At 57.8% G+C, this 27,167-nt stretch overlaps 12 protein-coding genes and 1 non-coding gene across 13 annotated transcripts; 7 read left to right on the top strand and 6 right to left on the bottom strand.

Moving 5' to 3' along the window:
* The first annotated feature begins 207 nt into the window (after window positions 1-207).
* Window positions 208-1,104, top strand: B0H64DRAFT_246674 (uncharacterized protein). The gene has a single exon (XM_062799925.1). The coding sequence runs from the start codon at window positions 350-352 to the stop codon at window positions 953-955; it is 606 nt and encodes a 201-aa protein (XP_062654999.1). The 5' UTR covers window positions 208-349; the 3' UTR covers window positions 956-1,104.
* Window positions 1,105-1,495: 391 nt separating this feature from the next.
* B0H64DRAFT_330525 (uncharacterized protein) lies at window positions 1,496-3,165 on the bottom strand (the record flags this gene model as incomplete). The annotated part of the gene is made up of 4 exons (XM_062800947.1): window positions 1,496-1,792; window positions 1,856-2,169; window positions 2,226-2,396; window positions 2,580-3,165. The coding sequence occupies 4 exons, from the start codon at window positions 3,163-3,165 to the stop codon at window positions 1,496-1,498; spliced, it is 1,368 nt and encodes a 455-aa protein (XP_062654998.1).
* Window positions 3,166-5,228: 2,063 nt separating this feature from the next.
* B0H64DRAFT_303528 (uncharacterized protein) lies at window positions 5,229-5,780 on the bottom strand (the record flags this gene model as incomplete). Its single annotated transcript, XM_062800115.1, has 1 exon — window positions 5,229-5,780. A coding segment is annotated over one exon (552 nt), but the record flags the coding sequence as incomplete, so codon positions are not given.
* A 580-nt stretch (window positions 5,781-6,360) lies between these two features.
* Window positions 6,361-8,150, top strand: B0H64DRAFT_246656 (alpha beta hydrolase fold family). Its single transcript, XM_062799924.1, has 2 exons — window positions 6,361-7,017; window positions 7,086-8,150. Exons 1-2 carry the CDS (start codon window positions 6,469-6,471, stop codon window positions 8,031-8,033), a joined length of 1,497 nt encoding a protein of 498 aa, XP_062654996.1. The 5' UTR covers window positions 6,361-6,468; the 3' UTR covers window positions 8,034-8,150.
* Window positions 8,151-9,045: 895 nt separating this feature from the next.
* B0H64DRAFT_246643 (WD40-repeat-containing domain protein) lies at window positions 9,046-10,609 on the bottom strand. Its single transcript, XM_062799923.1, has 4 exons — window positions 10,324-10,609; window positions 10,133-10,259; window positions 9,325-10,080; window positions 9,046-9,273 (listed from the first exon to the last, which is right to left on the bottom strand). The coding sequence occupies exons 1-4, from the start codon at window positions 10,441-10,443 to the stop codon at window positions 9,224-9,226; spliced, it is 1,053 nt and encodes a 350-aa protein (XP_062654995.1). The 5' UTR covers window positions 10,444-10,609; the 3' UTR covers window positions 9,046-9,223.
* An 81-nt stretch (window positions 10,610-10,690) lies between these two features.
* On the top strand, window positions 10,691-12,025 carry B0H64DRAFT_366774 (NO signaling/Golgi transport ligand-binding domain-containing protein). The gene is made up of 3 exons (XM_062801918.1): window positions 10,691-10,900; window positions 11,050-11,272; window positions 11,343-12,025. The coding sequence occupies exons 1-3, from the start codon at window positions 10,866-10,868 to the stop codon at window positions 11,652-11,654; spliced, it is 570 nt and encodes a 189-aa protein (XP_062654994.1). The 5' UTR covers window positions 10,691-10,865; the 3' UTR covers window positions 11,655-12,025.
* Window positions 12,026-12,694: 669 nt separating this feature from the next.
* B0H64DRAFT_246612 (uncharacterized protein) lies at window positions 12,695-14,123 on the top strand. Its single transcript, XM_062799922.1, has one exon. It carries the CDS (start codon window positions 12,865-12,867, stop codon window positions 13,831-13,833), a length of 969 nt encoding a protein of 322 aa, XP_062654993.1. The 5' UTR covers window positions 12,695-12,864; the 3' UTR covers window positions 13,834-14,123.
* Window positions 14,124-14,642: 519 nt separating this feature from the next.
* Window positions 14,643-15,516, bottom strand: B0H64DRAFT_409115 (uncharacterized protein). The gene is made up of 2 exons (XM_062804694.1): window positions 15,476-15,516; window positions 14,643-15,401 (listed from the first exon to the last, which is right to left on the bottom strand). Exon 2 carries the CDS (start codon window positions 15,291-15,293, stop codon window positions 14,676-14,678), a length of 618 nt encoding a protein of 205 aa, XP_062654992.1. The 5' UTR covers window positions 15,294-15,401; window positions 15,476-15,516; the 3' UTR covers window positions 14,643-14,675.
* Window positions 15,517-17,532: 2,016 nt separating this feature from the next.
* B0H64DRAFT_420296 (uncharacterized protein) lies at window positions 17,533-20,219 on the top strand (the record flags this gene model as incomplete). Its single annotated transcript, XM_062805449.1, has 6 exons — window positions 17,533-18,027; window positions 18,080-18,261; window positions 18,333-18,984; window positions 19,063-19,656; window positions 19,724-19,999; window positions 20,055-20,219. The coding sequence occupies 6 exons, from the start codon at window positions 17,533-17,535 to the stop codon at window positions 20,217-20,219; spliced, it is 2,364 nt and encodes a 787-aa protein (XP_062654991.1).
* A 671-nt stretch (window positions 20,220-20,890) lies between these two features.
* On the top strand, window positions 20,891-23,523 carry B0H64DRAFT_427067 (uncharacterized protein). The gene is made up of 3 exons (XM_062805764.1): window positions 20,891-21,403; window positions 21,463-22,904; window positions 22,965-23,523. The coding sequence occupies exons 1-3, from the start codon at window positions 21,241-21,243 to the stop codon at window positions 23,232-23,234; spliced, it is 1,875 nt and encodes a 624-aa protein (XP_062654990.1). The 5' UTR covers window positions 20,891-21,240; the 3' UTR covers window positions 23,235-23,523.
* Window positions 23,524-23,590: 67 nt separating this feature from the next.
* Window positions 23,591-23,672, top strand: B0H64DRAFT_t159. Its single transcript has one exon. It is a non-coding gene; the product is annotated as a tRNA-Ser (tRNA).
* On the bottom strand, window positions 23,660-24,323 carry B0H64DRAFT_409106 (uncharacterized protein). The gene is made up of 2 exons (XM_062804693.1): window positions 24,306-24,323; window positions 23,660-24,194 (listed from the first exon to the last, which is right to left on the bottom strand). The coding sequence occupies exons 1-2, from the start codon at window positions 24,312-24,314 to the stop codon at window positions 23,913-23,915; spliced, it is 291 nt and encodes a 96-aa protein (XP_062654989.1). The 5' UTR covers window positions 24,315-24,323; the 3' UTR covers window positions 23,660-23,912.
* An 842-nt stretch (window positions 24,324-25,165) lies between these two features.
* B0H64DRAFT_310768 (ankyrin repeat-containing domain protein) lies at window positions 25,166-26,197 on the bottom strand (the record flags this gene model as incomplete). The annotated part of the gene is made up of 2 exons (XM_062800148.1): window positions 25,166-25,779; window positions 25,969-26,197. Coding segments are annotated over 2 exons (843 nt in total), but the record flags the coding sequence as incomplete, so codon positions are not given.
* Between the last annotated feature and the right edge of the window lie 970 nt (window positions 26,198-27,167).

The following is a 27,167-nucleotide window of genomic DNA, read 5'->3' as shown; positions in this document are numbered from 1 at the left end:
GTGAGCAATGGATCCATTGTTCTTCCCCGCTGCAGCAGCTCCCGGGGCCCGGCGCAAGTCTCAGCTCCAGGGCACGCTAAGGGCTAAAATTCTTGGTCCTTGGCGTGCTTCTGGTCCACCCGTAACCACCCACCCCACACCCAGTTGCAGCTTCCAATTCGCGAGGGAATTCCTGAAAGCGGAGGGCAACTGCGGCTTGTGACTGGTTCCACCCCTGACTCGTTCCAATCTGGACTGATCGAACTGCGAACGGCACTGCCTTGCTCCCATCCTCCTGCCTCCTGCCTCCTGTTCCATCCATCCTTCCCTTTTCAGCTCTCGGTCGAAGTGGGCATGAGGTCGCTGCACAATGACATCCACGCCGGTAGGTGAATACCCATGTCTCAGTGAACGGCTGTCACCAACGGGCTCGCCCTGCCCCGGCCCGAGACGACGTCAAATTTTGGTTTCGGGTCTCACCGAACACGACTGCCGTTGTTTGCTGTGGATCCATGGCGGGGCGCCGTTTCAGCCAGTTCGGTCGTTCAATTACTTTTGCCTCTCTTGCCATGTTCGAAACCGACTAAAAAAAAACACCCAAGCACTGGACCCAAGCAAGGAGCCCGTTTGCCCGGCAATTTGTTTGTTGCGGCACAGTCTGCACCACCAGATACCAAGTGTGGAGCGAGAGCCCAGGGCGCTGGGTTGGCGGTCCGGAGGGCTGCAGTGGCCGCAGTGGCTGCATGGAAACTCTGGGCTCTGTGTGGCAGGTCCCGTCGGTTCATGTATGCTGGCTCTGAACCCCGCTGCATCACAATCCCTGCGGCCACGACCCCCCTCACTCTGCCCAATCATGCCCAACCGACCGCGCCGCAGTCATCAACGCCAGCTTAACCCGTCCAGGCAGGAAAGACGAGGCAAGACGGTCCGGAACGCCCAAAACAGACACGCTGAAGGTGATCTCGCATCCACATGAGGCTTGTCCCGCGCTTCGGGACATGCCATGTCATGCAGGTTGGCAGGCAGTGGCAGGGCATGGCAGGGCATGGCAGCGCAGGGCAGGGTCGGGTGGTTTTTTGTTGGACCTTTGGGCTGGACCCGTCAGCTGCCGCTGCAGCTGCAGATGGAGCGTGCACTGGTTTGTTATTTACCCAAGATGACTGGAGGGGCGTTTCGACGGCGGGTCAGTCGAATTCAGGGGCGCCCCGGGCTTGGTTCGGCGTGCTCCGGAACGAGGCGGCCGAGTTGACCCCCGGCTCTTTACCGACTCCTGGGCTACCCGGTCGGAAAGGTCCCGAACAACATCGTTGATGCCTCCCATCCAGACCTGACAACGGCAACGACACTGTGAAACAACGGGTGACCACCTCTTGTGATTACAATTACGTACGCCGGGTACGCTTCTGGTGATGATAACCCATACGCTAAAATCCCACTGCGCCCTGAAAATGCCATGTGCCACTTCCTGACCATCCTTGCCCGATTAATCCCCAACTCCATGTTCAAGCACCAATGCTCAGAACCACGACCCTGACATGCCGTTCTCAGACGGATGCGGCACCGGCGGCGCATTTCCCCGCGGTGCCATCGACCTCGGCCGCGCCTCGACCACGTAGCTCACGCCATCGTCGGAAGAATATGACGGCGGCCGAGGAACGGGCGCGCGACCACTGCTCTGCGAGCTCACCGAGCTCACCGTGGGTCCCGTGCTCCCCGTGATTCCCGAGCCGCTCGAACTGCTATGATCGGATACTTCTTCGACCGCAGGGTGCTGCTGGTTGCGCATCCAGTAAAGGCGGTTGGGGTCAACCCTCTACCGTTCGGGTCAGTCAAAGCACGGGGGGCATTTCAGTTTGTCGGGCTGGTATGTACATACCACGCTCTCCCGCCAGACGCCGTACGCCGGCGGCCCGGTCTTGGTTGCTTCGCTCTCGATCCCCGCCACCTCCTCGTCCCGGGCCAGCACCACGGGGATGGGCTCGCGCGGGATGGCGTAGCCTCCGGGGCCGACCATCTCCGGCGCGGCTTGCCCACGCTGCACCAGCTGTTCCCGCTTGCGCGCCTTGGCCACCAGCATGCAGAGGCGGATGAGGCTGTGGCAGAAGAAGATGGTGACGAAGAGGAGGATGATGATCATCAGGATGGTGAACTCGTTGCTGGTGACGTTTTGCGTGAGCGACAGCGTGAGGTCTGCGTAGTTAGCGTCCGCTTCTCACGGGGTAAGTTGTCAACAACGGCGCACTCACAGATTGACAAGGTCAGGGCGAGAAACGTGCCCGACACAAAACACCGCAGGATCTGCGACCGCACCCGCCGCGACTTGATCCAGGGGAAACAAAAAAGGAAGTTCTTGGGCGGCGGCCGGTTGCTCGTCCTACTGCTCCGCGACGACGACGACCCTCCCGACCGCGACAAGCCTTCCGACCGTGACGACCCTTCCGACCGCGACCCCTCCGTCCCCCGGCGCCCCTCCCGCCCCTCCCGCCTCGCCCTCCTCTCACCCCTCCTCTCCCCCTCCCTCTCCCGCCTGGCCCGTCTCTCACTCCGACTCTCACCATCCCTCCCCCGATGACTCCGCGACCTGCCACTGCCACTCCCACTCGAACCCCCCTCCGACCTATCCCCATGATGCCTCCTTCTCCTCCTCCTCCTCCGCTCCCGATGCCCCCCCTCACCATCCTCCCCCTCACCACCACGACCCTCCCTCGCAGACCGCCCCGACCCGTGCCGCCTCCCATGCACCACCGCCGGCTCCGGCGCCGCCACCGCTGCCGTCCCGGGCCTCGTCGGCGGACCATTCGACCCCTGCGTCCACGTGCGCTCCAGCTCGGGAAGATGCAGCCGCGTGCCCGGCAGGTGGAGGTCGCGCGGGCCGAGGCGGAACTCCGGGCTTTTGGGGCTCTCTTCCTCTTCCTCGTCGCTATAATAATCATCATCATATCCATGGTTGTGGCGATGGCGGTTGCCGTAATCGAGGACCGTATCGGGCGCGCCGCGCAGGCCGTCACCCGAGTAGTGGCTGCTGCTGGGGCGGAGGCCGAAGGCGGCGCCGTAGCCCGTGTCGGCGGGCGGTGGTGGTTGCAGGTGGCCGGCGGAGGAGGAGGCGGTGCTGAAGAAGGAGGGGATGGCCGGGCGGAAGCGGTGCAGGAAGCGTGCGGTGGGTGTCGCGTGTGTGCGCTCGGCCATCTCTCGGGTGGCGGCTGCTGCTGCGGGGGAGGTGGTTTGGTGGTGGCCGGGGGTGTTGGCTTCGAGGTCGTCGTCGGGGGAGAGGATTATGTTGATGTTGGGGGTTGTGGTGGTGTTGCTGTTGTTGTTGTCTTGGGATGGGTCGCCGCGCGGGGAGAGCGGGGCCCGGTCGTCGTAGGGGTCGCTGTTGTCGGCGCTGGCGTTGGTTGCGCCCGTCGCCGCGGGGCGGCTGAAGAAGTTGAAGCGGTTCATGTTGGGCGGTGTTGTTTTTGGTGTTGTTCGCTGAACAAGTCAGGTGGGTTGTGGTGTCGTTATGGCGCAAAGACCGTGGGCATGCTGTGTTCGATGCCGTCGAAGACTGCCGCCGTCTCTAACAGCTGTCGTGTCAAGTCTTTTCCAAGACAAGAGTCGGCTTTGAAGTTGGCTTTTGGCCTCGCTGGCCTGTGATGTCTGCGCCGTAGCAAGGCGACTCTGACGCAGAGCGCGAATCGTGTCGCGACGGTGGTCGAGTAGGTTCCTTTCGGTCCCGAAGCAACGACCGATCAAGAGAGGGTAGGTATGGAAGAGAATTCGGTTGCCAGAACGCGCGTGGTGGGTATCATGAACTCCTTATGGTGTGTGGTGGTATCAAACCGGTAGAAAAAGCAGAGAAACACCGTCCAGTAATTACCGGCTCCCAGAGCCTTGTTTGCAGAATCGAAGAAGAGAATTGAACAACAGAAGGCGACGGAATGTCGAATCCAATCGTGCCGTCTTGTATGCCACCAAAGGGACGAGGGGCGTCGCTGACCTGAAAAAGAATGACGGGAAGAAGAACCAACTGCCCACGATGACTCCCGGGCTAATGCAGGTTCCCAAGACCATCAACGAGAAACGATGGATTAAAAGCCAGGAAAGAAAGATCCAGCTCGGAATTAAGGCGAACGAAAGTATCCCATAGGCGGGCACAGCACCGTGTGGTGTTTCGGCGTATGCAGGTGAAGGTGCCCAATCGCCCTCGCAGAGAGTCGACTGGCTGAGAATGTCCCAAGCCTAGCCCGGGGGATGGAGCACAGATCAGTGGTGAAGGCAAAGGAAAATGTTGGCAGCCAGCCGAGGCTAACAAATACCTAGTGTGTGTAGGGCAGCAGCTCATCGACTCAAATCGACGGGACGGGGTTGAAGGTGAGACTCGGGATGCAGGGGGTTGAAGCCACACGTTAGTGCAAGCCACCACTGGTTGCTTTTCGCGAGTGGGTTGAAGCACGCTCGGCTTTTGAGGAGAACTTCAATGTGTGGTTCCGTAAATCCGTCTTGTTGGGGGCAGACGATGCCACGCCGCCTCGGCCCCTGCATCGCGGAAGAGGGTGCCGCGTCTCAACGGTCCTGTCCCGGACGGTTCGATCACACAACCAACACAATCAGGACGACAAGAGCTATCAGTGTCTTTCTCCCAATCCCCTTTTCTTCCCTCTCGTCCCCGTCCATCACATCCACTCACTCAGCAGGAAAGCACCCCTTCCCTGCATCCATTCCAGCCCAGCCCAACCAGCCGGTCTCAACCTTCCACCCCCTCCATCCCCACGATTCGTCGACAAGGTGCAGCTGAGATCTCGAGATGCAGGAACCCCTGACCGGCAGAACGGGGCGGTTGCGCCCAGACGATTGGCTCACACGAAACGACGCATGAAGTCAGGGTGGGGCTCCGACCATGTTTCAGGAGGCCCCCTGGCCCTGGCCCCTGAACTTTTGCCCATGTTCCACAACCGGCGGCGGGAGAACAGCATCTCGCGGTGACCGTCGATCTGGCAGTCACCGAGGGAGGATGAGGAGGAAGACGGGGAGAGGGATGCGGATAGGAAATCTCCCGTTGGCTAGTATTTATCATTGTCTACAGAGTATCTCAACACCCCCCCCTTTCAGTGCCACGCGGAAGGGTTCCTTCGAGTGGGGAGAGGACTGCTTCCCTCCGGCGCGATTTTATATCTCTGCGACGAAGATTACCTATGGACTCCTCTAGTTGCCTCCTCCCAGCAGGTATAATTACTTAGGTATTGTGGGTCAACGCTGGGGACGGCCAACACTTGGCGAAGCTGCTCGGCTACCGAGGTTGAAGTCGTGTACAGCTTCTTTCCCCTCGGCCCGCCGTTGTGGCCTTGGTGTTCTCGATTCCATTCTAGGATCTCCAGCACCATTCCCTCCAACGTCGTGATAACTCCATGGTGGCCGAGTCCGCCTCGGTCCGCTGGCTTCCGGGCGTCCGCATCCGACCCGGTCAAATGGGTGCAGATGGAGATGATACCGGGCTGCAAGTGCCTCAAAGCTCCCTTGACGTCCGGGAGGAACCTTCTCAGAAAGGGTATTCGATACGGCAGCAGACGGTGCCACTCGACGGCGTACGACAGGACCGCGACGAAAACCGGCGGCAGGGTTACGGTACGGAAAGGGCGAACGGACAGGGTGGAGATGGCATTGTACAAGTCACTGTACGAGATAGGGGGATTCGGATCCGTAACAACGAATGGCCGGCCGGCTTGAGGGGCGTCCTTGTCGAGGAGGACGTCTTCGTGATCGAGGTGGGCTGATGCAAGAATGACAGCGGCGGTGTGGAAGACGGTGAGAGGCAAGTGGGAAACGGAGCGGTGCCACGGCTTGCTAAAGGCAGCATCGGCCTCAGCGGCCGAGGCGATGTTCGTCCGGACGAATTCGACTTCCTTGGGCAAGCCCTCGTTCATGTTGTTGCGCTCCGGGCGTCGGATGTCGACGATTCGGATGTTGGCAAGCGGTGTCCCCCGAGCGACAAGCTGCAAGACTTATGAAGCCTCCCACGAGACCTGGAGAAGGATGTTAGGTCTGCAACCTGAACAGAAGGGCACCAACGTTGGCTCCTCCGGTCGTCTCACCGTTTCCTCCCGTAACTATATAACGGCGGTCCAACCGCGGGGGGAGTTGGCTCCGGTAGTCGATGGGCTGCTCGTCAAGTTCATGGTACACTGACTACACTCTATTGAGCTGCTCGACCGTCTAACGCTGACTTGAGAGCCTCCTAACCTCGCTCGGGACGCCTTTCAAAAGATGGTTCACCCAAGCAAAATGGGCAAAGAAAAGCGCCGCCAGGACACAGATGCCGGCCGTGAGCCAATCAAACGTCAAGACCGACATGGTGAACGTATCCGAGAACCCAAAGTCCCAACAGCGCACTTTCTAAACAAAACGTCGCACGAGCCTATTTATTGAATACCTTAATTTTCAATCATTAGCAACCTAACGGGCTCAGTATTCCCAGTTTCCCACCAATATACTCAATTCCCCCCTTTGCCACACATGGTTCCAAACAGCCTTCCTTACTATGTTTTTATCCGGCTGTCGATCTGGGCCCTCCGAGCTGTCGCCCCAGCGAGCATCGCCTACTGCCTGGCCAGGGGCCTCGGGCGTCACGGTGGATTTCTGTCCTGGCCGCTGGAGGTTCTTGCCGTTGCCGAAGCCTTGTTCTATTTCTGTGTCAGCCTTCCACGACAACGGGCGCTCGACAGGTCCCGCCCGCAACCGGTCCAACGAAGCCTGCGAGAGCGGCAGGAGCTGTTCGAGCGATGCTGGTCAAGCATCCCGGACCTCGAGTCCTTCCTGCGCGCTTGGTTTCAGGGCGCGACCCTGGACAGCATCCACCGCGACGATCTCAAAGATTTCTTCGCATGGGGGTTCCTGTACCAAACCGAGGCGTCGGCTGACCATGACGACGAGCTCGAAGTCTACGTCCGCCGGACCGAAGAGGCTCTAAGGAGGACATTTCCGCCTGGAAGAGGTCGGTGTCGCCCCTCGCAGGTGTCTACCGATGCTCTTCGCCTCCAACACAGACCCCTCTTGTTCTACGCGGTGAGTGACGACGCGCGCGATATCGATGCGGCATCTCTTTGGCGTCGCTTACTTACAAACCGTGACAGTTTGCAGTGGGAGCAGACGATCTCATGACTTACGTGACAGCCCGGCACATCGGGCTCCAGCATTACCGCCTGCCTCTGCGGGACTTCCTCACCGTTTTCCCCTTTCGACCTCATACCCTTCTGAGCCAGCACGTGTCACCATCTGATCAGATTTCATACTGGTACCGTCCGCACACTTCAGCGACGCGGCTACCCGTCTTATTCATTCACGGTATAGGTGCCGGCATGCGCACGTACACCGGCTTCTTCCGCGACTTCATGCAAGCGGACTCGTCGACAGATGGCCAGACCGGCATCATCGCCATCGAGCTCATGCAGATCAGCATGCGCATAACCAAAGGCATGCCGACCCGGTCCCGGATGTTGGCCGAGATATTCCGAATCCTGCAACACCACGGGTGGGACAAGTTCGTGATCATGGGCCATTCGTATGGGACCATCATCGCGACGCACATCCTCCAGGAGTTGAAAGGCACCGGAAGAGTCAGGGCAACGGTCCTGGTCGACCCCGTCACGCTTTCCATCCACTGGGGAGGCATTCCGTACAATTTCCTGTACCGCCCTCCACGCAAGGCGAGCGAGTGGCAGCTGCACTACTTCATCTCGACCGACATGTGCGTGGCGCACACCATCACCCGTCGGTTCGACTGGTCCGAGAACGTCTTGTGGAAGGACGAGATGCGAGGCCAGGCCATCGCGGTCGCGCTCGCGGGCGAGGACATCATCGTCGACCCGTACGCGTTGCGAGAGTATCTCTTGGCCGACAACGGGCTCAAGCCGCGGTCGTACAAGTCGACGGATCTATCTGGCGACGGGCAGGATCACGGCACGAGCGGGCTGGATATTATATGGTTCGACGCAATCAATCACTCCGAGATGTTTGACAGCGCGAAGCACTGGCTGCCACTGGTCACAACCCTCCATAGATATTGTAAGATGTCGAATTGAAGGCCGTCTGAAGACCATTTGAAGACCGGTCATGGATAGGTTCCGGGCCGTCCTGCTATCGACCCATTCAAATCGCAAAATCATCGGCGTAGATGTAGAGTTTGCCACGGAAGTCTAGAAAAAGAAAATAGGGTACATAGAGTTAGAGTTAAGAAGAACGAATGGCGTCTTCACTTAGTTAGTACTGGTTCCGGGCTCGATCGCAGGCCATATACATCTGGGTAGTACGACGGTATGGAGCGAGCCAGCCCAGTACCGAGCCTCGAGGGGCCGGGCACAGTTGATTCGCATCCCCAACAGGCCAACAGGGGGAACGGGGTCCCGGCGCCGAACATACATCGCCATCTCGCGAATGCGCGGGACGCGTTCCAGGAGACGCTCGATTGGGGGGAGGGGGCGAGGTGGGGTTGGGCGACGCCTTCCGGCCTCCGTCGCCGGCGCCGTTTGTCGTCGTTAGGGAGGCGGCCGCGGTCCGGGAACGCGAACGGGATCCGTCCGGCAAAACATCGGGCGAGCGTTGGGTCGGGTCAGCACTTGCAGTTGTGCACTGGGCTGGGGAGGATTCTGCAAGCTTGTCTTGCTTCCCCGTGCTTCAGGTTGCACGCAGAAGCTTGAGTTAACAGCGAATTGGGAAAGGGGTCACCGTCGACAACGACACAAACGCAACTTTTTCTCAAGTCTCCTCTGAGGGCAATACAGATCTGTACTGTAATGTTTTCTTCCTGGAGCGAATTTTCTGGAGCCCGCCGGATCCTTGGGGGCTATGCGTTCCCTTATGCAGTTGCGGGCTACAAGCGAATCCCTTGCGCAAAATGGATCGAATCCAGACTTCCATGGCAAGGCTTTGTTGGAATCCCGCTGTCGAGATTGGGTATCATCTCCGTAGACTTTTCTCCTGCACTCCTATTCCACCTTCCTCCGTGGCGTTGCAGTAGGACAATGATCCCGTGGGTCGCGCCCATCGATTCGGTCCGGTTGAGCGCGCCACAGAACAAAGTCCTTGCATCCAAGGTGCCATAATCACAGCCTGGGGCCACCATCCATCATCCAGCAGGTCTGCTGCGCCAGTATTCGGCACCACTGCTGTTACTTGCAACTCCAGTGATCGGCGTCTGGGAAGGTGTCCAAGCCGGCGTGCGCTCCTTTAGATCACAAACCATCTGGTTGTGTATCAGAACTCGCGGCATGCCTCATTTGAGCTCACCCAACAACATCGTCCTGTCGGAAGATGCGGAAAGAACTAGCGATCGGTTAGTAAAAATGCATAGCAGCAGATATCGGGAGTACCAACTTAGGGGGTCATCGCCCGGCGCAAACTCGGCGCAGTTCACCGTTCCCTTGTGCCCGGGAAGCTTGTACAGCAGCTTTCCAGAATCGCTGCCCCAAATCACAACGGTACCGTCACCAGCACCAACGCCAATCTTCTTGCCGTCCGAGTCCCAGCTCCCGCTGATCAGGTTCTTCTCTAACCCCAACGGGGCACCGTCAAATGTACGGATGTGCCGTTCAGCCGGGGCGAAGGGTCGGATGTCCCACGTCCTCGCCGTCGAGTCCATCGCATACGAGAGCAGTTGCTGGCCGTCCGGTGATACCCTCAGCGAAGTGATCGTGTCCGTGTGGCCCAGCATCGAGTGCACCAGCGCCTTCTTCCTAATATCCCACACTTTGATGTCATTGTCAATGCCGCCCGAATAGATCTCGTTGCCCGCCTCCGAGATGGCCACGGCGGTAATGGGGAACTCGGTCTCGATGTAGTCAACGGCGTTCTTTGTCCTCGGGTCCCAAATGCCAATCGTCCCGTCATCGCTCCCGCTAATCAACAGCTCTTCGCCGCGCCTACTGATGTCCATCGAGTTGACGATCTCCTCGTGCCCGACGTACCGCCGTATCCTTTCCCCTGACGTGAGATCCCAGCTCGCGAGATGGGTGTCGGCGGAAGCGGAAAAGAGGATATCGGAATCGCGTGACCATTGAAGGTCGAGGATGGCGCCGCGGTGGCCGCTGAGCACGCCGTAGTTTTCGCAGTCGCCGTACGTCCGCCAAAGCACTACTTCCGTTAGCCGCGTGTCGTATCACTAACAGGAGGTTTATGCACGCACTTATTGTCCTGTCCATCGACCCGGATGCGATCAGATTCCCCGTCGGGTCGAACTTGGCCGTGAAGATCTCCCCAGAGTGTCCCGACAACTCCATCAATGGGGCCTGTAACGCGCTCGTCCGCGGTGCCTGTGACAAGTGGTCAGTGGCGTAAAAAGCCACTGGTGGAGTGCTCTAAATTAGTTCAACGTACCGTCTGGACGAGTGCACCGCTCCCCGACGCGCCCTGGCGGGTGAGAGCGCGACTCGTGCCCACATTTTGTCGTTTCACCACTAGCTGTCCCTGATCGGAGGCCGGTCTCTTTTCTGACATTATGATGATTACTATTCGGGTGATCTTTCCGGAGCTAATTGGCGAACGGGATGGGCAGGACGGGCAGAGTGGGTTAGGTGGTGGTGATGTTTGAACCTTCTAGCTTTGGTGTTGGAGTGCTTGCGAGCTTGCCCAGCTTGGAAGCCGTGGAGCAGTTGGATTTTAGATGGCCCGTGCTGCTGGGCCCAAGTCGCAACCCCACATCTGAATGTGCAATTGATGAGCACCCTTGTAGTTACGGTGCCGTCCCCTGTCAGTTTGCTCGGAAGCCAGCCAGCGCCTGGACAACTCCATCTTATCCTGGCCTGCATCTTCTTCTCGATCTTCCAACGTCGTTGCCGTCGTGCTCCGTTCATCTTTTTCGAGCATAGCCCTACCACCCCATAGTCTCGAAAGCCTAGGCTGCATTTATTTAATCCGCCATGGCGTCGAGCAAGGCGTCGAGGCTTGGGGAAGAGTACGTTGTCGCACTCCGCTCCACTCCGTCCAGTGCCCCTCGATCACCACAATTCCCCATCCGTGCTAACAGTACCGCCTTTACCTAGAGTGTGGAAGTAAGAGTGCATAACCCCCGGACCGCCGACCCCGCCCTGCTAACGCCCGGAGGACGCGGATGGACAAGGTCAATGCCGAACTCGTTGTCCTCACATACGGCGCTATGGTCGCGCAACTTTGCAAAGACTTCGACAGCGACTATGTTAAGGTCAACCAGCAACTCGACAAGATGGGCTACAACATTGGGTTACGTTTGATCGAAGACTATCTCGCCAAGTCGAATACCTTCAAGCGCTGCTCCAACTTCCGAGAAACAGCAGAGATGATTGCGAAGGTCGGTTCGCGCCCCCGCCCCGACCCTACTCCTGGCCTCTCGGGAAGTCTAACCATGGTGTGCACTGCAGGTGGGCTTCAAAATATTCCTCAATATCACACCCACGATTACAAACTGGACGAGCGACGGCAAGCAGTTCTCGCTTGTCTTCGACGAGAACCCCTTCGCCGACTTCGTTGAGCTGCCCGACGATGGCCGTGCCCAGGACGAGCTGTGGTATTCCAACATTCTTTGCGGTGTGCTTCGGGGGGCACTGGAGATGGTCCAGATGCAGGTGGAGGCCAAGTTCGTCAGCGACGTTCTGCGAGGTAACGACACGACTGAGATGCGCATCAGCCTGATACGGTACATCGACGACGAGCTGCCGCCAGAGGATGACTAGGCGTTATTCCGAGAAAAGGCGCTGCCTTAATTTGTCGGTTTTTACGCAGAACGCAGGCATCCATCCATCCAGCCCGAGGGTGTAACCGACCGGCGATATTGGCCATAAGGAGAGCCATTCAGGTCTTGACAGAGCGGTGGTCACCCTGGCACGCTGAATGTCGGGACCCGGGGCAACACGCAGCGATGCACATACCCAAACGCGTCGACACCGGCACCAGCACCGCTTAGCATGGGCCTGCCAAATCGCGGCCCGGAGAGAACCGGCCTGTCGGGCCAGACCGGTTCTGAAACTTCAGGGTGATAGTTGCCCTCATAACAAACTAGACAAACCCTCGAGGCGGAAGCACAATTGATGTTTTTATACCTTGTTTTTTTCTAGCCGAAATGATTTCCAGTGCAGTGTCTTTGACGCCAAGCAATCCGCACAGCCGACGAGGTGAGCGGTGATTGACAGCAATGGATGTGCAGTTGTCATGTCACCTACACGTCACCATCACCCGTGGTCAATTTATTACCGCGCTACTTCAGTCCGCATTATTACTTGTGTGAGAGGTTGGTTTTAAAAGATTTGCTGTCCTGCCGTTTTGGCAGTGATTAACGAGCGGTTGGCGCTGGGAAAGTGTTGGATCAAGTCTCCTCTTTTATTTGCAGTTCGGAATCCTGTGTTGTCACGCAAGCCCCCAAATGTTGACTGCCAACACAAGGAAGCGGCTTGTGTTATACATTCCCAGCCCGGTGCCGAGACGGAATTCGTTGTCCCACGCGCCCGGCCGGCGGTCTCGGGCAAAAATGCAGCACAGCCCGAAATTTGGCAACGGCCGCGCGTGGGCCACTCGCTGCGGCGACTGCGCCTCCATCCCGAGCCCATGGGAGTGACGGATCAAAGCCCACCACCCCTTTTGCAGCACTTGCTCTGCCTTTGACTCTTTTGACGCCCGTCACACACAAGTAAATCTTTGCAGACACCGCCACGCCATCCATCAGCCCCGTGATGCTGCGGGGCGATGCGCAAGACACCCGTATATCTTGATGTCGTCCCTCAGGGGGCCGAGCAATCGGCCACCCATCCGACCTCGTCTCAAATACGGTCTCACACATCCGGATTGACAGTCAAAACCGTTATCTAGGCCTTTGACCACCCGACCCTCGCCATTTCTCCCATAAAACGTGTTTTTCTCACCGACGGCCCGTATGATCACTATCTCAAGATGCTCGCGCGCCATCACTCTTGGGCCACGACCACCTCAAAGCATTTCAACATGCACTCGGACAGCACAATAAGAGTGGCCATGGTGGCAGGTTTGAGAACAAGTCTTGTTCTTTTCCGCGGTCTTCATGCTCTACCAGCACACGACTTAGCACAAGCCGGACTTCTCGAGCCACAACCACCAAAAGCCTCACGTCCAGCTCCCGCAAACTCCAAGATGGGCAACTGTTTTTCCCAAGAGGAGAAGCACAGGCCTCAGCAGAATGGTTATGCCCCAGTTCCCGCACCGGCGATAAACAACGGCGGTCATAGCCAACACCCCGGCTATAAGATCGACCCGCGCGAGCAGCGCGAGCAGCGCCAGCAGCAATATCCACAATCACAACCACAATACCCGCAGCCCCAACAACACCAACAGCCCCGGCCATATCAACGGGCCCAGCAATACCCACAACACCCTATCGCCTCCACCTCCGCCACCAACGCCCGCCCAACCGGCAGGCGTCGCGCCAGCCAACAACCGCAGTCCAAACCCAGCAACAAAAAGATCCTCAACGAGTACCGCATCCAGGTGACCTGCTCGGACTGCACAGAGCGGAGTCAAGACTGTCTCATCACCAACGACCTGAACATGAACAAGATCGACCTGCGACGGCGATTCGCCTACCGCGACCCGGCCAACGCGGGCGACGCGCAGCTGTGGACGGTCTCGATCGACTTCTGCAGCAACGAGGCCAAGTATTCGACGAAGCGCGCCAACGCCGAGCGGGTGATCGAACGGTTCTGTGGCGGGTCGGATCGTGCGTATGATGATGTGGGCATGGGGAGCACGTACGGGGCTATGGGGTTGAGGAGCCACGGTTGGGGCGCCAGCCGCGCGAAGGCGGCGCCTTATACCGGGCCGTTTGAGGTGGATGCGTTGTTGGACGCGCTGGATGAGGCGAAAGTGACGTATACGAGCGATGTTTGAAGTGGGTGGGGAGGAGTTGGTGTAATGGGGGGGTTGGTTGTACGATGAGGGTGTTTTTGGAATACTTCAATGGTTTCCGTGGGAGGCAAACTGCGTACCCAAGCATATGGTTGGGGCGTTACGGCGTGACCGGGATTGAGCATATCTCAGGGTGCCGTTGAACGGCTTGAGCTTGGGTCTGCTTTGGATCGTTGATACCCACTAGAGCAGTTGGAAAACGTTAATAACAACTGCAGTCATGCTCTTTCAAGTTAGATACCTCACTATCCCAAATCGTGCCTTCGTGTCCCTGTCTTTTCGAATCTTCTTTCATGTCAGATTACTCCAGCCGCGACCAAGTTCAGAGGTTGAACCAAGTGGGAACGACAAAAAAAAAAAGAAAAAGAGAAAAGAAAGAAGGGCATATCGAACCTTTCGCCTAGATGAAACAGAACTCGTGCATCCGAGAGCCCGTTGCATGCTTTATAGGTTACGCCTTCGTACAAAGGGTCGGTCACATCCATATGAATACGTTTTACCAAACCGTTGTTCGATATCTAATGGTGGCTGCATATCGCATAGCATATACCCAGGACTTTTGGCATTAGTGGGGTTGAAAAGACAACGAAACGCCAATGGCCACAGTATTAGTCTGTCTCGCTCCGTTTGCGAAATTCACTTCAAGATTACAGGTAGTTGTTATCAATCGACAAGGAAATTACACACAACCGGCGTAAGTATGAAGGTTGATAACTCGAAATCAATGAATCATGTAGCGGGGAATCAAAACATGCTTTCACTCGGCGGTGGGGAAGGGGGTTAACGAGAATCGTATTTGTCTCGGTCTACTCCGTAGCTTAAATTTAGCTATGTCTATGTCGGTTGTCGGTGGTAGTTTGCCAAACCGGGCGCATGGCCGAGCTCGTCCTTTGTTCAGACTCGGACCGAACGGTGGAAGTATTGTTTCGGTACTCGGCCCCACATACTTTTGCTCCAGCCCGAGCTTTTATTTGATCCCCATTTAGGGTGCACTCATGTGCGTGATTTGAGTTCTGATTTGGATGACACCATGAGGAGCTGATGGAGGCAGAACTTTGTTGGTGCTTCAAATTTGCAACTGCAAGAGCGGTGGGCTTGGTTGTCGTTACACGGGCAGCGACGAGCAGCTCGGTCACCCCGGGTAACAGTGGGTCTGTGGGCGTTCTTCCCCGGACTGACCCCGGCTCGTGCCCGGCTGTTTGATGGCGCCCGTCGATCATGAGAGGGGCCAATCTCCCCGCAATGTGACGCGTGCTGCACGCGTTCTTCCAGAGAGAAAGCTGAAGCGCGCGAAAACAGACACCCGATTTCAAGATAAACGCGGATTGCGTTTGACTCCCGAAGATCCCGGAAGAACGGGTCGTGCTGTTGGTGGCGGTGGGCGGCCCGGCTCCTCCCCAGGACTCGCGGCTAACTAATGCAAGGTACGGCGTTGCATTCATTGACCGTTACGAAGCACTTGTAAAGTTGTAACGAGTTGGGAGTTAACTATCGTGTGGGTGCACATCGCTGGGGTGCTTGATCTCCAGGGCTGCGGTCTCCCTCACAAGCTGTCCCCACCCGTAGTTAATCCTCAAAGTTAAAGTTAGGGTTAGGTAGCTGTGACGGGAGTCCGCCATCTCACCTTGAGACTGACTGACTGACTGCCCGAGGCGTCCCCGCAATCCAACCCTGGCGATGGCGTGCATGCGTCAGGGGTTGATCGGTCGAGTCGACTGCAGAGGATATCACATCGGAGGAAGCCATCAAGCCCAAAAAGAGACCAGTCGAAGGAATCGGCCTACCTCGACAACCGGCCCGCTGATCGTGATGCACTGTCTCGGATAGAGTCTTGGGTGTGGTACAGAAATCCCACAAAATTCGTTGCGCCGCCACCACAGCCCTCCGAGTTTCGAAAATCCCATTCTCTCCAAATTCTGGGTGCCGATTAACTAACCACCTTACGAATACGCTGCCTTCGGTATCCGTACTGAGCACGCACGCATGTCAGATTTGCTCAGCACGCCTTTATAACCTAAGGCAACCCGGGGCCTCTGGACTGCTTGCCCACCCACCACAACCACACCGGATCCTTGCCAAACGTGGCACAAGGATGGATGCATTGTTCGGGAGCTCCACTTGCGCGTTCAGTCTCACTCACGAGATGTCATGCGCGTGAAAGGCAATGGAAAGGAAGGGGAAGGTCTCGCTGCCATGTCGGCGATGTGATGTAGGTAGTTAGCTGCTTTGTCGATTTTGGCCGATCGAGCGAAGATGCCTGGTCGTGATGTGCTTGGAAACCAACCTCGAGCCAACCCGAATGGATGGGGCTTGCCTTTGTGTTGGCCGCACATTGCAACAACGAGCCTAACATGAACAGTCGTGGCGGTGCGTTGTAACTAGGTAGCCATGTGGCCGGCACATCTCTGAGTCACTGCTCCCAGAATCCGAAAATACCTTAGAATTGGAAGATTTGAGAGGAGCCCAGTTCGTTAAGTACCTATGAGAGCAGAGAACTCGCCATGGCGGGCGTCCGTCAGACCATTTCTCTGTGTCCGGGGTTGGCTGTATCGGGGCGCCAAGACCCCACGAGCTGAATTGCGGCCTAACTTTGCTGCATAGTTGCCTCAAAACCCCCGAAACCCCAGGCATAAGCACGCTCAGTCTCAAAACTACGCAGCTTGTCAACCGTACCGTTCCAGGAACTGCGCAGAACATCCGCTCCGCTCCGAGAGAGATTGGCAGCCATCCCCAATCGCCGTGTCGCTCTTGGGTTCTCGCCCCCCATTACGCTCAAGGCGTCGCCGAAATTTCCAAAAATCCCAACCCCGACCTCCCCCCTTCTCCTCTTCTGCTTCCGCACTGGTCCCTGCAACTTTCTGCATTTCCCATATCCCGCGAGCCATGCCATTTTGATGACCTCGACGCCGCCCCGTCGACCCTCACCGATTTCGCCCGAGTGGTCAAGTAGCGAGCGTCGCGGGTGAGCACGACAATTGCGCCCATCGCCAGACGACGAGTTGGAACGCTCGAGGGCAGTGGGCGGACCCAGGTTGCGACAGCCCCCGAACCTTCGATACCGCCGCCGCTAGTTATCCATTTTGCGCTGAGGCCTCAGGCGTGCAGTGCGCTTTGCACTTGCGGACCATCGATCCAGCTCGCCCTTTTTTTGTTCCGGTGGAGGCCATCCCATCCCACCCCGACACGGGACTTTAAGCAGCACCCAGCCCCCCAAGGCAAGGAGCCCAGCCCGTTCGCGCATTTCGAGCCTTGTCACCTGCAACCCGAATTTCCGTTTCTGAAGGCCATTTCATCATTTCTGCAGCGTTTTTCGATTGTCGCACTCTGCCAAAAATTATCGGCCGTACTCATTTTGAGTCCGGCGCGCGCCTCTCGTTCTTTCCGCAACCCACATTACCTTCTCGGTCGCGCCGCCCCCAGCTGATTGTCGGAGCCAACACTTTTCGATACCCACGCTTACCGCTTCGCCCGTGCCTCAACTTCTCGGGTGCCACTTTGGTGGCGAATCAACGACCCGTCTTTCAATTCTGCGATAATTGAAAGACCGTCACCCAGCGCTGTCGCATCCACCATCATCACAGCACTGCAGATCCACCCATATCCAGGTGCACCGTCCCGTCTCCGAAAACTCCCCACGCGCGGACAGCCGTCTGCAACGCCCCACCGGGAACCATGAACAACATGGCGGGCATACCCAACATGAACGTCATGGGCGGCCCCGTCGGCAACCCAATGGGCACGCCGATGAACATGATGAACAACGGCGCCCTCGGACCCCAGCCAGGGCCTCCCAGTCAGATGCAACTCAACGACTCGAGCCGGACCCTCCTGAACACATACATCTACGAGTATTTCATCCGATACAACATGTTTGGCGCCGCTCGCGCCGTATACGAAGCAGACCCGCATATCAAGGTCATGAAGGACAGCCCAGGGAAGCATCGCGACGAGAACGGAAACGTGCTGGGGAACGGGCTTGGCGATGCCATGGACACCGACGTCAAGGACGGCGTGGACCAGAAGCGCCCGGACGACCTGCCCGCGCCGAATGTGCCGACCCCCGTCCCCGACAGCTGTTTTCTCTATGAGTGGTTCTGCCTCTTCTGGGACATGTTCAACTCCCAGAAGGGCAAGGGATCCAGCGGACAGGTCAACCAATATGTCCATCACACCCAGGTACGTACCACCTGATATCTTGTCATGGGGCGCAACTCACCTCTGACCGTAGCAACAATCTCACATTCGGCAGCATCAGCAACAGAATATGCTTCGCCAGATGCGCCCCGATCTGATGCCCCAGCAACAGCAGCATTTCCAGCAACTGATGCGGGGGATGCCGAACGGCGCCATGAACATGGGCATGAAGCCTGGAAACCAGTTGCAGAGAGCGGCCATGGCGAATAACCAGAAGTAAGTGACCTAACCTGGCAGTGCGTTCGCAGTCCCCCTCGGACGGCCGCTGACAATGTATGCGCCCCTAGTCCTCAAGCGATGCAGATGCTCCACCAGCAAAAGGCCGCCGGCCAGATGCAGCGAGACCCTTCGGACATGGACGGAAACCGTGCCAGACAAGGGTCTCCCGGGTCGGCCGACAACGCGCCGTCGCCCACTAAAAGACCGCGTCTCGACGGAGGCGCCCCTTTTAACCCGAACCAGGGCGGCATGATGCCTAACGGAAGAACCGGCCAGGGCATGCCCGGCCAGCAGCAGGTAGGAAGTGGCCCCGACTTAGGACGAGCATTGCTCCTTCAGAAAGGCATCAACCCAACTTGGCTGAATCCTGACCAGCTCCAGGCCTATGCCTCTGCAGCTCCTCACGTACAAGCCAAGATTGCCACGTACTCGACTAACATGTCGCAGCACCATGGCAGCCAGATACCCAACAAACCCATGCCCAACGCCGCCGGTCCGCAGGGTCAGGGCTCCCCCATGGTGCCGCAAGGCCCTGACGGTAACTCCATCATCCATCTCTACCCGGGGGAGATGCCCGCCAATATGCGGCCTGGCGCGCCTAACGGACAGGCCGCCGCGGGCAGTAGCAATCACGCCTTGCAGGACTATCAGATGCAGTTGATGTTACTGGAGCAGCAGAACAAGAAGAGGCTGATGATGGCTCGTCAAGAGCAGGATATAGTCACCACCAACATCCCGCGAGTCGACGGGCCCGGCGGCCCTGGTGGCGCTCCCGGTCCGAACGGCCAAGCCTTCCAGGGCGGCTCGCCTCCTGGTGGGCGCAACGGTGCCTCGCCGAACCCCGCCGACCAGATGAAGCGCGCGAACCAGCAGATGGCCAACGCCGCCAATATGGGATCGCCGCTCCCGGATGGTGCAGCCCAGTCCCGCGGCTCGCCTAGCGCCATGAACTTCATGGGCGCCAATATGGACCCCAACGCCGCGCAGCACTTCGGCGGCATGAACATGAACATGGCGGCCCAGATGAACGGCGGAATGCGACCTCCGAGCTCGCACCCCCCGTTCAATGGTCAGGTGAGCCAGCAGCAGATGTTAGCTGCGCAGCGCCAGGCCCAGCAACCGGGCGGCCAGGGGGGCCCGATGCCGTGGCCGCAGGGGGTTCCCAACGGTCAGATGCCCGGACAGCCTCCGCAGCCCCAGGTCCAGGGTGGCCCCGCCCCGAACCAGCGGTCCATGCCCCCCCCGCCACCAGGAGCGGCCGCGGCGGCGGTTGCCGCCAATGCCCGCAACACCACTGCGTCGCCCCAAGTAAGCAGTGCCGCGCCTCCGACTCCGCAGCAGGGGACCAAGGCAGCGCCCAAGAAGAAGGAAACCAAGAGCACCAAGGCCAAGGTATGTGCTCCCCTCCTTATAGCCATCGTTGTTGTCGTGCTTTCGTGACTGATTGCGTTATCCGTAGGCTGCCCAGAAGAAGAACAACCCGAACCTCAATAACGCCGCGGCCGCGGCCGCTCCCGAACAACCGGAAGGCCCTCAAGAAGGCCCGACACCCGCGACGCCGATTACGCCCGTAAACCCGGCAAATTTCGCCAAGAACCAAAACGTGAACGCCGGTCAGGTCGTCCCGAACGGACAACCTCCGGCACCGGCACCCCAGCAACAGGCGGCTGCTCTGCCCCCGCCCTCACACTCAGACCCTAACCAGACCACCAACTTTTTGGAGCCCACCGGAATGGTGAGGAGCGGCTTGCCCTTTCTGTATTTCGTTCTGTTCGCTGACGTGTGGTTAGGACTTCGACCTCGACTTTGCCAATCCCATGCAGACCGACAATGTGCTGACAGATTTCGACTTCGACTCGTTCCTGCAGGACGGTACCGGCACGGGAGAGGGCCCTTTCGACTTCAACTCGGGGTTTTCGATGGAGCCGGACACCACAATTGGGGCGACGGATTAGGGCTCCTTTGGGTGCCCGAGCGTCCTGGCTGGAGAAAGGGCATCTGCGCCGTCGGGACTCTTGAGGACTGAGTCACTCGCCACATTGCCCATCGAATATGCGTGTTGTTGACGAGGCGGATGTCCCTTTCCGGCCAGGTTGCTATCTCTGGGTCATACATTCCTTCTCGACTTTCTTTTTCTTTACTTTCGTATTATTTACCGTTTTTGCCGCGCGGCACCGCACACGCTGCCCGTTCGGCGCTGGCCGCTCTAGGTTTAGGGAGCATTGTACACGTTCCTTTTCCGGTTTTGGTATGAGACAGTTGGAAGTGGTGGCTACTGCATGGTTCCCGCTCACCCTCTTGTTGGCATAGGCGGCGCCCTCGCCATTGTGGATTTCCTTGTGTTGGATTTTATTTTGGTGTTTAGGTTGTTGGCTTTGTGTCGAGTAGAGGCCTGTATTTTGTTTAATGCCGGGTCGACGAAGGTCAAAGGTGAAAGTTGGCTCTGGGATGGGTTGTGATACCGCGCGCGTGGGGTGCATGAGCGAAAGTGGCGACGGGGCGTGTTAATAGCCAGTTGCCTCGAATCTTGAGAGGATTCCTATGCCTATCTGGATGAAGATATGATGACATATATCGAACTTTTTGTTATATCCCAGCCAAAGAGTTCTCCTGCAACCCCCAAACTTGGACCCAACCTTGGCGAGCACTCGAGGTAACCGTTTCTCTCGAGTCCGCAGTAACGCTTTTCAGCACCTAAACAAACCCCCTGCTTCTCACCCCTTTCCAGCCTCAATATCCAAGCAACTGGCCAATCACTATGCATACCAAGCTTTATCAGTCAGCGTGCTGCATCACCGAGCGGTGCCGGAGTGTGCGAACTGGGGTTTGGTGGCTCGACTGGGAATAGTCTAGAATGCTGCCGGTAGGCACCAGGCGTATAAGGTTCTTGTTCGCTAGGGCATGTTCCTCTCCTCTTCCTTGCCGTCCCTCTTCGAGTCCTGTGACTAACTACGCTTCGCAACTACGGGCGGAATCATGCTGCGAGTTCCTTTTCTCGCCTGCTGGCTGGCACTCGGCCTTCATACCGTGGTGGGATCAAAGCATAACGGCCTTGATGGGAGTGTTTACGACTATGTCATCGTGGGCGGGGGTGTTTCGGGGTTGGTGGTTGCTAACCGGCTGACCGAGGACGACGAGAGTACGTTGAACCGGAGCAACACTCCTTTCCTACAGTTCTAGGCCGCTGACTTGACGCAGTCACCGTGCTGGTTATTGAACGGGGCTATTTTGACGACAAGCCCGAGGCGATTGTGCCTTGGTACGCCCACGGTCTGGACACGAGCGTCATGATCCGCCCCGAATCGGCTCCCAACCCCGAACTGGATAACACCACATCCCTCGTGGCTGTTGCCGCTGTGGTGGGTGGCGGCTCCGTCGTCAACGGCATGGGGTATTCCCGCGGGAGCAAGGCTGACTACGACGCCTGGGAGGAGCTGGGAAACCCGGGCTGGGGCTGGGAGGGCTTGCTGCCGTACTTCCGGAAGAGCACCACCTTCACACCGCCGTCACCGGATGTCGTGAGCCGATGGAACATAACCTGGGATCCGAGCGTGTACGGGGATGGGCCGCTGCGCACCCACATTTCTGATTTTCAGTATCCCGATACGGCGGTCTTTTGGGACGCGCTCCGGGACCAGCCCGGGCTTGACGTACCCCCTGGAGCCAACGCCGGATTTGGACCAGGTGCCTTTTGGTCTCCGTTGAGCATCGATGCGCGCACCATGACACGCTCTACTGCACGGTCGGCGTACTATGACCCAGTCAACGCTACCCGACGGAACTTGCACCTCATCACCGGTCAGACCGCCACAGAGATTCTGTTCCACCCCGGCAAGGCTTTGAAGGCCAAGGGCGTGCGCATCGTTTCGCGATCCGACAACACCACCCGCAGCGTCTACGCCAAAAAGGAAGTCATCCTCGCAGCAGGCGCCATCCAGACCCCCCAGCTCCTCCAGGCCAGCGGCATCGGCCCCGCCTCCGTGCTCGCGGCGGCCGGAGTGAAAGTAAGAAAGGACCTGCCCTCCGTCGGCGCCAACCTCCAAGACCACCCGACCACCCTCCTCCTCTTCTCCCTCTCTAACCAATCCTTCCCCAACCCCGACACCATCACCACCAACGCCACCTACAACGCCACCGCCTGGGCCGAATACCTCGCCCACCAAACCGGCCCCATCTCCACCGCCAACGGCAACACCATCGCCTACCACTCCCTCTCCACCCTCCACCGTCAAACCTCACCCTCCACCCCCTCCACCCTCGCAACAACCCTCCTCACCCAAAACGCCACCGCCCACCTCCCCCCCATCTACCAGACCTCCCCCGCCCTCCTCCGCGGCTTCCTCGCCCAGCGCGCCCTCCTCGCCCGAAGCTTCACCTCCCCCACCTCGGCCATCACCTGCCACCCGCTCCGCGGAAACGGTGTCGCGCCCCTGCCGCTGCTGAAACCCCTTTCTCGGGGGACTGTTACCTTGGATCCTACAGCAGAGGGGGGTGGGGGTGGGGGTGGGGGTGGGTTGCTGCCGGTGGTGCAGTATCATACGCTGCAGAACCCGGTGGATGCAGCGAATGTGGTGGGGATTGTGCGGCATGCGAGGGCGTTTTGGGGCGGGGAGGGGTTGGGGGGGTTGGGGCCGGTGGAGGTTCTTCCTGGTGATGGGACTGGGGTTGGGGAGGGGGATGGGGTTGGGGAGGGGGGACAGACGGATGAGGAGTTGTTGCGCAGGTTGAGGGCGGATCGCGGGGTGTTTTGGCCGTCGCTGGCGCATCCGTGCGGGACGTGCGCGATGATGCCGGAGCGGTTGGGCGGGTGTGTGGATGCGGAGTTGAAGGTTTATGGGGTGGGCGGGTTGAGGGTGGTGGATGCGAGTGTGATGCCGCTGATTGTGGGGAGCGCGCTGCAGGCCACGGTGTATGCCGTTGCCGAGAAGGCGGCGGATCTTATCCGCGGGCGGGAGGCTCTTGGGTCTTGATGAAGGGGAGCGCACGGGATGGTAGGGCTAGCATGGGAAAGATGAGGGATTTGAAGTGCCGGTCGAGTCTTGGAGGCGACATCGTGGGCGGGCGTTGGATGAAGGGGGAGTCTCTCCCTGAGTTTGGAGCTGGCAAAAAGGCCCGCGTAGTTGATAACTTGGGTGTTGAATTTACTTGCCTAGTGCCGTAACGAGACGGGGGAAGCGCAAACCAGACCTAGATATCGTGCGGACATGAAACCATAGAGCAGGGACTCGACCCGTGGTTAACACTTGAAGAGGTTTGGCGTTGGTCGTCAGGCTTGGGGTTGCCCCTGAGTGGTTCAAGGATCGTCTATTTGTCGACCCACAAACAAGGCGTGGTGGCGGAGTGGTCTAACGCGCAAGACTAGAAATCTTGTTCCTTCGGGAGCGTCTGTTCGAATCAGGCCCACGTCGATTACTTTTGCTTTTTGTCAACGGTCCTTGGGTCCGACCCATCAACTTTTTATTTGCTCGCTGCATCTTTCTGTTTCAAAAAGGGGCGAGGTTTGGAGAGGATTCTTAATGGGACAAGACAACTCCCGCAATCACCACACACGAAGGGTTCTAACTAATGACATTTCAACTCTAGCTACACATGCCTACTAATAGACCTCAAACACATCCGCATCTTAAATAAGCACTCTTCACCGGCACCTACTTCTCGCCACCATCGTTCTTCGCAGAATCAGAGGTCGGCCCAAACCCAAGGTCCTCGTCCAACGGCGACACCATCATATGGCTAGAATTGTTCTTGACAAGGGTGACGCCTGCAAGACCACAGAAGGGTTGTTGGCCCGGCTTCTCGGCGAACCAGGAGATCATGGCGAACGACGGCTTGTTGGGGTCTCTCTTACGGTGACGGCGGTTGTTGTTGCTGCTGTTGCTGCTGTTGCTGTTGTTGTCGTCGCTGTGGTTCATGGTGGAGTTGTTCTGAGTCTGTGGACGATGGGCTCGGAGTTAGTACAGTGCATAGTAGTAGGACTAAAGACTACTGTGTCTTGTGGCCGTGGTAAACACATGGGGTGAGCAAAGCGTTTGTTGGCTTACCTCTTCCATGAATGAAATGCGTAGGATGGTGGCTCAACAAGAAAGTGGAGAGTGGTCAAGTGACAGAATTACAATATGATTTAGGTTTGAGACCCTGTGCGCTGAAATGCTCTGCAAAGGAGGTCGACTGGATTCGAGGTTTTGGTTGGGAGGAGTTGGGACCATGGGATGGGACTTCTTTATACAAAAAGGCGAGACGTGAGAACCGGGCAGACTCTCTGTTGTTAACCCTTTATAGAGCTCCCATGGCCCGAAACTTTTCTGTCATGCCGGCTTGCGACAAAGGTTTTGCTGCAGGAGCAGAGATACAGAAGTTTCTGGCCGACGGCAAAAGCTTTTGGCAAGGGGATGGAACTGAGTGCTTGGTTACCGCTAGCGTGCTTGGACCCGTTAGTAGCTAGGGCGGTGAGATGCAGTTTGCCCCATACTCGTAGTTACCAGCTAGAAGGGAAATCTCGTTGGTGTGCTAGAGGAAGGAATCTTATTACCTATTTAGTGTCAGTTGAGGGCATCGCATTTTCTGCTTATGGGACCATGAGGGGAAATCTAAATGGATACAGAACACTACGATTTGAGGTAAATCGCCCTTCCCAAGAACTGCAAGATGCCTGACGGGGGAGTTAACTATACAAAGAAAGCGATACGCCCGGAAATTAGCCAAAGTAAGCTTTCCTACTTCATATCCCCCATCCAAAGTCCTCGAAATTGTGAAGTTCTCGGGCGCCAGAATAAAAACAAAGAGGAGAGAGTCCGATGTTGAGCCAGAGATAACCAAAGAAATGCACAAAGCCAAAACAGAACCCCGGCTTCGGATTGTCATCGACGCCAATGGGCAGGGGATGTTAGCTAACGAGTGGGGAGGCGCCCTTCTCCAACAAGAACTCGACGATGGCATCGTGCCCACCTTGCGAAGCAAGCCATAGTGGCGTGATGTTGAGCCCTCCCCGGCCGGGACATTGGCAGTCAGCATCGGAACCCCAGGCAACCAGAAGCCGTACCATTTCGAGGTGGCCGTTCTCCGCAGCTTGGTGGATGGGCTGCATCCCGCTGGAAGAGCGGACGGCAGGTTTTGCCCCTTCATTTAGTAGCATTTCAGCAATGCCCAAGTGTCCCTCCTGGGCAGCGATTATGAGCGGTGGCCAAGCCGCCTCGACTTGGTGGCTGTTGGCCGCGTCGGGATAAAGATAAGAGGGGGGCTCGAGGGTTCGTGGGCCGGGGCTCGCCTTGTGCTCCAAGAGGAACTTGACGATTTTAGTGTGGCCCTTCTGACTGGCTATCCACAGCGGCGACGCTCCTTTGAGCTCTCTGCGAACGATATTAGCGTCCCGGCTATGTAGAGACTGCATAAGCCTCGGGTGCCCGTTCTCCGGGGCTTGGTAGATGGGCTGCCGCTGGCTACTCGACAAAGCGTCGTTCACGGCAGCGCCCCCATTCACCAACAACTTGACAACGTCTAGATGGCCGTGAAAGCAGGCTAGCCATAGAGGTGTGGCACATCCCTCGACGGCCTCATTAACGGATGCTCCGATGGCAATGTGGAATTGGACGGCCATAAGGTTGCCCAATTGGGCGGCCAGGTGGAGGGACCAAGTCTCAAGGAAGTAACCGGCCTGCCGTCTCTCAGACAGAATGAGTCTGGCGACGTCAAAAAACCCTTCCTCACAGGCGAGTTTAAACGGTGTTGCGCCGTTAATGTCCATACCGTCTGTGCTAGCGTCCTTTGAGAGGAGGAGGCGGACACATTCGACATGGCCGCCCCGAGCGGCTTGGTGAATACAAGACCTCTGGTTTTTCCGGTCAAAGGTGTTGGGGTTGGCACCAGCAGCGAGGAGTGCCTCGACGACCTCGGTGTGGCCCTCCTGTGCTGCAAGAAATAGGGGAGTTTTGCCGTTTTCACCCTCGAGATCAGCACATTCTGGCTTGAACTTTAGGAGAAGCTTGACAATCTTGATGTAACCCCTCTGCGCCGCGTGGTGGATCGGTTGGCAAGTTTTGGGGAGATCCTGCAGCGGAACAAGCGAACTAGGGCTGCTTTGGTAGGTCATATTGCTGTAATTTTCGACACCGGAGGGCGGGATACCATAACCGGTGAGGTTAACGTTCGGAGTCACCCGGCTTAGGTCGTTGCTGGGGTAGTAGTTGTAAAACCCCGGGGACGATACTAGGCTCGCGCCGTCCACATCTGAGGATAAGATGGGAGAAGTATAAGCCATCCGGATAGGAGTTTGTTGAGGGGCGAGCCTCGCAATCTGTGCGTGCTGCGAGAGAACCGGGTCGAAATAGGAAATGCTCCCATACTCTAGTGTCTGGGCGGTAGTGACTGCCGTCGGAGAGGTGGTATGATTGATTGGTGTCGTGACGACGACTCGAGACGCTGCCAGGCTGCTCTCAGCGTGTACTGATGCCGACACCCTCTGGCCTATGTACTATCAGTTTATGAAGAGGGACACACATGTGGAACATGGGTACTTACGCTGGCGGAAGTCGGCCTTGTACTTTTTCATGTGACGCTTTATCCTGCTGTTCGGCACCTCCTTGCCGTTATGCATTACGATAGAAGTCGGGCTCCCTTCCTCTTCGCTGCGAGTCCTCTTCTTGTCGGCTTCGACAGCAAGCTCGCGGGTGATGTACTTACGCCACCCCCAGAGCCGAAACCTTGACTTGTACATGGCTTGTCTGTTGGGGTACTGGTGTTAGTAGGGATGGAGTGAAGCCACCAAGGCCAACAACAAGGGGACTTACGTAGCAAAAAAACCAACACCTTCCATCTCCCTCACGAGGTGGTCGAGACTCGTAGAATAATACAACCGCTCAATCTGAGGTTTGTGACTCTCCCATTCTGCAGCACTTGGTGCCGGGCGT

The sequence above is a fragment of the Chaetomium fimeti genome, assembly GCF_033439085.1.
Source record: "Chaetomium fimeti strain CBS 168.71 chromosome Unknown B0H64scaffold_9, whole genome shotgun sequence".
In the NCBI taxonomy this organism is placed as follows: Eukaryota; Fungi; Ascomycota; class Sordariomycetes; order Sordariales; family Chaetomiaceae; genus Chaetomium; species Chaetomium fimeti.
This window is presented reverse-complemented; position numbering and strand designations above follow the sequence as displayed.